A 9,090-nucleotide genomic window follows, 5' to 3' on the forward strand; every position below is an offset into this window, starting at 1 on the left:
CAGCGATTAAAGAGGAACAACATGGACAGAATTTGAAATCTGAGACGTTGTTTCATATCAGAAGTAACAAAGCACAAAGCTTATTGTGATTTATCCGATATCGGTTCATAAAAATGAGAATCGATTAAAATGGATATTTTTTTGGCCAGCTCTAATAGATAGCAGGCTTACGAAGAGAGTGTGTGTGTGTGTGTGTGTGTGTTCCTGTAGTGCTGGGAGAGGTCCGCAGTGCCGTCGGATGCGCTCAGCTCTTGATGTCTCAGAAGTTCAAGCAGTTCCGGGGCCTTTGTGAGCAGAACCTGGTGAGTATCCTGAGAGCCGATCACTCACAGGGTCAGTCCTGAGTTCATGTACACCTTATATCTCACCCTGAAATCAGGGGGGTGGGGAAGAAATGAAAAAAAACCCCAGAAGTTTTAAAGTTTTTTGCATATACATATATAACTGTAATTGAAGGATTAAACATTGTTTCTACTTAAATGTTTTATTTAGGGATGAAGTATACATAATTGTTGTAAAAATTTCACAATGCAAATCTTAATGGTCATACAAAAATATAAAATGATAAAAGTAATTTGAATTAATTTAAATTAATTAATGAAATTTTTTAATTTAAATTAATACATTTTTTATAATTAGTCATTTTATTTTGTTATTTAAGGATAAAATGTGTGTGTATGTAATATAAATTTAGAAAGTGAGTGTATATATACATTTATCTTTTTATTGTCATGTTATAGTTATTTATTTATTTTTATATATATATATATACACTGGTATATTGTGGCTTTTTTCTGCTGATGTAACAAGCGGCAGGATGAGGAGAAATACCATCCAATAATATCTTGCATGGTACTATTACTTTCATTCTGTTGGATAAAATCTTGTCCCGCCATTCTTCTCTCCTGCTCAATACTTTCTTTGACTTGGAAATACTGCAGGAGTGCTGATCATCAACCCAGATCCGGTCATGTGACTCACAGATATGATATCATGCTGTAGAAGCGCCCTCTGCTGGCACTCTGTCCTCATCACCTCAGTTCAGTTCATTCATAAAACAGCCATTGAAGATTTCATGAGGTCATATCAGTGCTGTAGTGTGTGTACCGTTACACACAGGACTTGAAATCAACTTTTTCACTCACTGGCCTATATATATATATAAAAAAAAAAAATTGGATCTTTTCTTATTCAAACAAAATCCTGTCATCCTGCCGTCTCCTCCTTCCTCTTTCATCCTCATCCTTTTCACCAAAAATGTGTTTTAGGTGGACAGACATTTTTAATCAAATGCTTTTTAATCTTCGCTATTGCTTCAATGCAAATGAACAAGCGTGCCGTTATTTGTTGTGTAGTGACGTGTGTTCAAGTAAGCCAGATATGAGCAGATTCTGTGCAATACTCTGTGTTTAATATATCATGATGACTCACGAGTCGAGTATTTGCGCTAAATATGCTCAGATTTGCCTACACGAACTTCCCCAGCAAAGTGAGTAAACGTAATAAGTAACGGCAAATTGTCTGGTGAGAGCCAGCGTTACTCGACACAGTGGATTTTTACCAGCATTTGCCGTGTTAATGTCAAACCCTGGTTACACAGTAGTAAATCATCATTGTGCTGGTGTCTCTGTTGTATTGTTTTGTGGCTAACAGAAACATTGTAAGCCGTTTCAGAAACAGAATCATATTGAAAATGTGTCATTTTGACACCAAAACCGATTTGATGGACCTGAAGTGGATGGAGCTATATGAGTGTGTGACGTGTCTGTTTCCCTCAGGATGTGACCGCTCAGCCGCGACCCACCGCGCAGGATCTGGCCGGGTTCTGGGATCTACTCCAGCTGTCCATCGAGGACATCAGCATGAAGTTCGACGAGCTCCACCTCCTCAAGTCCAACGACTGGAAGATGTCTGAGACCCAGGACAAAAAGGTCCAACTCATGTACCTTTCCAACATCCTAACGCTTCCTTTTGCTTGTTTAATCGATGTGAAGGTAGAATGAAGTTCTGGTTTCTGGTTATACTTCAGTGTTTAGATCTAGAAGCGTTCCCTTGTTGGAGCTGCCCATCCTCATAATACGGTCATGTGATGAACATGTAGTGCGTCAGATGCTACTTGCAAAAAATAGTTGGCATGAATAGTAACATCCAGTGCAAACGGAGTGAGTGATACTTTAGCGTAATATATTTATATGTTAAGAATTAACACGAATGATTAGATATTATTTTGATAATTTATTTTATTATTATTTTATACATATATTTAATATACTGCACATTATTAATTTTGATCAATTTTGTTTTGTTCTATATGTGCTTTAAAAATAATTAATTTTCTTTTCTAAATGTATTTATTTTTTAAATAATTTAAAATGTGATGTTTATTTTATAAATGTATTTTAGATTTGCTTTATTATTTTCAGTAAATGTAATTTTTATATAGTTTTATAAGCTAGCATAGTGTATTTTAACAGTTACATTTAATGTTAATGATTAAATAATTTAATATTTTTCTGTTTGATCAATAACTTTATAAAATATCCTTCATTAATTGCTTTATATTTTATCTATATTTGGTTTTATTTTATAAATAAATTATTAAATATTTAGTATTTATGTATTTTGTGTTTTATATTTTTTAAATAAACGTAATATTTAAAATAGTGTACTGTATTTTAATAGTGCAAATTAATATTAGTGATCTAATGCTTATTTTTATTATTTTTATAAATGTATTAGTTAAAAATAAGGATTAAATATACCTATTTTAAGTTATTGCAAAACTCAGGTTTTATATATATATATATATATATATATATATATTATATATATATATATAATCTTTTTTTTATTTATTTATTTTTTTATTTTTTTTTTATTTTTTATTCTTCCTCTGGTGTAACTGAGGTTGCAGGATAATATTTAATGTTAATGATTAATTATTAATTTTTATATTTTTTTATATTTAATGTAATGGTTAAAAATTTTAATAGTTAAAAATAGTTAAATTAAAATCCTAAATGATAATCCTATTTTAACTGTTGAATGATTGTCCTCAGGAGGAGAAGAAGCCCGCTCCAGCCCACACACCAAAGAAGACTGTAAAGATAAAGTCCAGCGGCGGGAAGGAGAAGAGCCTGGACTCTGTGGCCGATAAACAGCGTCAGGAGGCCAGGAAGCGTTTAATGGCGGCCAAACGTGCCGTTTCCGAGCGGCAGAACTCCGCCACCGAGAGCGCCGAAAGCATCGAGATCTACGTCCCCGAGGCTCAGACGCGACTCTAATAAACCACCAAACCATAAACTCCTCCCAATCCTAGAGACGCTGTCTGGCGCTCATGGACACGCTCACTCTTGCGGAGCCGGAGCGCACCACGCCTGGATCTAAAGGTGAACGGCCGGAAACAACGAGCAAAAAAAAACAAAAAACAATAAATAGAGCGAAAAATTGAATTTGAACGCTTCCGCGTCGCCGCTGCCACTGAAGAACCTCCTGTTGACCGTTTGTTTATATGGCTTCCCCTTGTTATAATTATAAATGTTATAAAAGTTAACTATCTCATGGAATATATCAAGACTTTGTCTGTAAATTGTGCTAATATCTCTGATGATGAAAAGACCGCGTCAGATCTCAGACCCTTTACTCGCGTCACATGACCCGCTTCACCCGTCACATGACCCACGGACAGCATGCACTCAGGATCCTGCACGTGTGCACTTGTCTTTCATCAGCGCAGTCTTCCCGTTCTCACAAACACCTTTCTTTTCCCTTTTTTTTCCGGCTGTGTGGAGCGCCGCCGTCGGGAGCACGAACACGAACACGTGACTTTATCACTCGAAGCGTTTGTGAATGTTCAATGCGTCTGGATTTCTGCGGTCGAGGTTTTGATGGTACGACAGATACTTGAAGTGTGAAGCGGATCACCGCAGGAAGTCGTAGAATAGCACAGGAAGCAGATTTTAGCACTGTTTGTTTCACATCACTTCTCACTCCAGTAAAATGTAATGCAGAAACGCATTTCAGCTTGATTTATTTTCCACGTCAAACAATCCATTTTTATTTAATAGGGTCCAAATATGACCACTCGACTTTGTTTTTATGATGAATGTTTTAAAACTTCAACAATGACAATGTCCAGATTTTGACTTGGACCAACAGCCTGTTTGTTTTGTATTATTATTATTATTATTATTAATATTATTTTAATTTGAAAGGTTTCAGTTGTGTTTTCTGTTGTCCATTCCTTCCATGTGTTCTTCAGCACGGTTTCCTGATGCTACGGTTCCAGCGATGACCGTACAGCCGTGTCTTTTTGTGACCAATTAGAGCCCATCATTTGTGATCAAATGTTTATTTTATTTTATTATTATTATGTTTTTTTTTTGTTTTTTTGGGCAGATATTAAAAACATCCGTTACCCAAAACTCAGCTGATTTTAGTTTGGAAAAGTTGTTTCAGTGTCAGATTTTACACACATTGAGTGTCACAGTATTTACTCTCTTCAGCATGTTGACCAACAGATGGTTTACTGAGCATATTAAACTGGGTTCATATGTGTTTAACACACTTCACCTTTCAGATCTCGGAGAATAACTGCCGGTTTGTTCATGTGCCGAATTACAGATAATCCTAATATACACTTCCTGGCCAAAAGAAAAAAGTCTCTGTTTGGATTTAAATAGGCAAATGCTTCAGAGTCTATGATTGCATCATTATTGCAGTGATTATTATGTTTGGCAACAGTTCTTCTAACCCCGATTGATGGAGTGTGTAGCTTTTCATTTCTTAAACAACCGTGTATGAAGACACATCATGGCCATATTCCAGGTTGACCATGTCAAGATTCATCAGGCTCAGATTGTGAAAGAATAGTTGGGAGGGACTGGGAGCATGAATCATTTCCAGAGCTTAAAGGGATATTTCACCTGTGTATTGAAATTGGGTCATTTATGTAGTAGAAATGTGAAATTATTTTAGAAGTTGGTGCCTTCTAGACTGAGAAAAGACAGAAAATGTATTTTTGGCTCATGTGGATGAAAGACAACGACTCCCAGAATGCACTTGCTTCGCTTCCCTACGAGGACACGCCCAAGCCACGCCTACCGGTTACAGAGGGCAGTATCGGGAGAAATGATACAGCTAGGCTACTAGTCGACTGGAAACTGAAAAGACGGCGTTTTATCGTGAGATCCCCCTATGGGCGGGTTGAAGACATGCGGAACGAGCTCCTCCTACTGGCTGTAGTCTCTCGCCTCTGGACAAACAAGCCTCCGATGATCATGACGCTAAATTACGATTTTTGCGTCATCTGACGTTTTTTTCCAGACACACAATACAGAAATCTCTCGTCTCAGGGGGACATGAGGGAGGGAAACACGGGCATTCGAAAATACTACCGGCTTTCTACTGATACAAAGCTTAATGCTAATCGGTGAAGTATCCCTTTAAATTCATTGACAGTCTTTGGGATGTACCGGAGGAGACTTTACAGAGTGCTGGAGTCTTGCATTGACTATACAAGATCTTGACTTCATGGAAATAAATGTTGTAATGTCATCCTGAAATATGGCCATAATGTTTACGCAACCTTCATACACGGTTGTTTAAGAAATGAAAAGCTACACACTCCATCAATTAGGCTTAGAAGAACTGTTCCCAAACATAATAATCACTGCAATAATGATCCAATCATAGACTCTGAAGCATTTGCCTATTTAAATCCAAACAGAGACTTTTATTATTATTATTATTTTATTTTTTGGCCAGCAGTGTTCATGAGGCCTTTAGTTCACAAGCAAACCATTTTCTGAAGCTGGAGGAAAATTGTTTAAATGGTGAGAGCGTGTTTATGCAGGAGATTAGATGGCACTATTATTAATAATTCATACATTTTTCAGAGTTTGTATTCCATTACAAGCGTTAAAGGGATAGTTCACCCATAAATGAAAATTCTCCTTGTTATAAAGTTCTGACTGAGAAGATCCCAGTGTTTCAGAAGCTTGATTCTCATGGTTTGTGTGGTGTGTGTGAGAAGTTCAGACTTGCTTCAGTTTGAACTCAACATGTAGAAGAACGTGAGTCATGTTCATAAAATCTTTTCTTTGTTCACATGATGATGATGACTGAGGCATGAACACGAAGGATTCAGTTTTCTTAAGATCTGGATTTTAGCAGCCCCTCCTTGTCTTCTCGCAATAGGCCATTATACTTATATAGTGGATGTCATTTTTTTGGAAACTGAGAAACTCTACCATTCAAAGGTTTGGGATAAATAAGGCTTTTAAAAAGACTAAAAGTGGTAGTAAAAACATTTATAATCTTACAAAATAATTATATTTCTAAATAAATACTGTTCTTTTGAACTTTCTATTAATCAAATAACCCTTAAAAAGTATTATTGCAAAAAAGATTACGGTTTTTATTAAGCAGAAAAACTGGCAACATATTGATAATAGTAAGAAATATTTCTTGAGCATCAAATCAGCATATTAGAATGATTTCTGAAGGATAAAGGAGACTGGAGTAATGATGCTGGAGATTCAGCTTTGACCACAGGAATAAATTACATTCACATAGAAAACATATATTATTAATAATAATTCACAGTCATACTGTTTTCCCTGTAATTGTTTGATCACATATTGCAGTCCTGGCGAGCAAAAGAGTCAAAAACGGCACGAGGGTGAGTAAAATATGACTGTTTTATGGGAATGTTTACATGCACTGATATTCCTCAAATCCGAATAAATCCAATGCAATTTTAGATTCTGAAAGTTGTTTATATAAATTTTGCTGTCCGTTTCTTTGCATCTGTTCCGAACTAAATTTCAGCGGACACACAATTAACATATTGTATATGTGACTGCGATTCTCATCTCTGTTATATTTAACAATGTTAACTCATATAATTTCACTCTTAATAGTGGCATTTATAAACGCGTTCTATATACCACTATCCACGCATTATTTACAATCAAATATTTAACACTTATTACTCCGATTTTGTCGTTTAGAGATTAGCTTTCTGATAATGGAGTCTTGACAAGTTTATTAGTATCCAGCGATCTCATAATGTTGTGTTCATTGACATCTGGGCAAGTGCGGACAGTCTTTCACACCAAGAACGATAACTATAAAGTTAACGATATAGTAAAAAAAAAAAAAAATCGTTCTAAATATAAACGAATAGAGTCCACGCCACAACTGTAACGATAACGGCACCGATAAATTATCGTTGGAATCACTTTCAGAACGATTTTTTCCCCCCTAATGACCGATAAAACATACACAGCCAATCAGAATCCATCCTGTGTGAAAGAGCTCGAGCATTTAAAGTGACAGACGTATAATAAACAACGATATCATGCATTAGTGTGGACACAACATAGTTATTGTTCTTTGTGTGATCGAACTTTAGGTTTAATGATCTACAACAAAAATGAGCAAGCGTTGGTGCTGGTTTTTAATTGCTACAATAGTAATTTCTCGTTAGAAATAACATCAAAAGTGGAAAAAGTTTATCAAAAACGTACATTTACACACAACTTTCACTTTCAGACGCCACATATTTTTTAGCTCTGGACTGTTGTATAAAATCAGTAGGCTTCACGTTTGCAATAGTGCTGATATTCGGGAAAACGACATTCTCAGTTATAAACATATAAATATGGGCTATTATAAAATTGAAAAACAATAACTCATAAAAAATTTTTGCCCTATATATCTTGAATTTAGGGAGTATTTTGTATTAATTTTGGTGGCATTTTTGCCTCAAGCCCCGATCATTTCCGCCCCTGGTGTGTGTGAGGCGTGATGGCGGGGGAAGCGGCTCTTTTTCAAGGCCCGTTTCAAGTGAAACAGGTGAAACATAGCAAATATTAATAAATGTTATTGTTTAAACAGTAGCGATATTGTTTAAACATATCATTTGTTAAGAGTAGTTGAATCATTCACATTCAGGTTGCATATTGACTTTTTTTATTATCTGACCACAGTTGTTTTTGTACGCATGACATTTTATGACGGATAGGAATAATTGTCTTAATGAACTTCTGGACCAATCACAGCTCAGAATGCTCGGATTCATCAAACGTTTTACACAATTGACTCGAGCAATAAAGTAGCATCTTATGTTACTGTTTGTCATAGATCGTCCAGTCGTGTGAACGGTGACTTTACATTTTCAGCCTGTTTGTTCTTGTTCATGATGTTCAGCTTGTCTGTTTTGCGTTCTCAAGTTTCCTGACCTGCTTTTCCAACAGATACTGAAACTCAGCACAAATTTCTGAACTCTGCATGTCAGCAATATCAGAGTCTTCAAACCTTTGTGTTCTGGTGGAAGGATTGATTATTTGCTTTGGATTGAATATCAGTGAACTCAAATACATTGAATCTTAATAGGGCTAAACTGGACTGAACACACTTATGGACTTTCAGTGGACATCTCCCCTGCCTTTGTATATTTTATTGTTTTATTTTATTTTTTACATGTGATGCCTCAGATTTTATTGAAAGGATATTGTTGTATATATACACACACGTGTGTGTGTGTGTGTATATGTGTGTATGTGTCAGATGCTAATGGACAAAAATCAAATGTACTTTACATTGTCATGTTTTTGTTTTTATGCCAACTTTGGAGAGAAATATTGTAGACGTAGAGGGCCGATACTGACGCTTTCATGCACAACATTTGTTCAATCCATCAGGTTGTTTCTTGCACTTTTGTTTGTGTGTTTATAGTGAAAAACCAGGGTTAAATGAACTGTTTTAGTGGTAAATGGCACTTTCCATTAATGGGCGGCAAATTTGTGTTTAATTGTCACTTAGTTTCAAACTACAGATATGCTGTATTCAATATAGATACAAATATACATTTTAATTAATGTATTTTTATTTAACTGGCTAAAATTTTCATGATCTTCCTCCAAATGACAACATTTTAATATTCTATAAAATTGTGACACACAGGAAATTACATCATATATACCATATACAGTATGTATATACCATACCATACATACACACACATATTTACTTGTGTTAGATGAGATTAATCTATCTATATATATATATATATATATATATATA

The 9,090-nt window shown here is 35.4% G+C and overlaps 1 protein-coding gene across 2 annotated transcripts in view; it reads left to right on the forward strand.

Moving 5' to 3' along the window:
* Nucleotides 1-4,566, forward strand: part of dlgap4a (discs, large homolog-associated protein 4a) — a 225,498-nt gene extending 220,932 nt beyond the window's left edge. Inside the window, exons 11-13 of one of the 2 annotated variants that reach the window (XM_082145538.1) lie at nucleotides 211-302; nucleotides 1,779-1,994; nucleotides 3,060-4,566. In XM_082145538.1, coding sequence (XP_082001664.1) covers nucleotides 211-302; nucleotides 1,779-1,994; nucleotides 3,060-3,284 — 533 coding nt within the window. In that variant the 3' untranslated portion in view covers nucleotides 3,285-4,566. The remainder of the gene's footprint in view (nucleotides 1-210; nucleotides 303-1,778; nucleotides 1,995-3,059) is intronic. The other variant, XM_082145539.1, reaches the window with a different exon arrangement.
* The last annotated feature ends 4,524 nt before the right edge of the window (nucleotides 4,567-9,090 follow it).

This window comes from Leuciscus leuciscus, assembly GCF_965113295.1.
Source record: "Leuciscus leuciscus genome assembly, chromosome: 18".
NCBI classification, from domain to species: domain Eukaryota; kingdom Metazoa; phylum Chordata; class Actinopteri; order Cypriniformes; family Leuciscidae; genus Leuciscus; species Leuciscus leuciscus.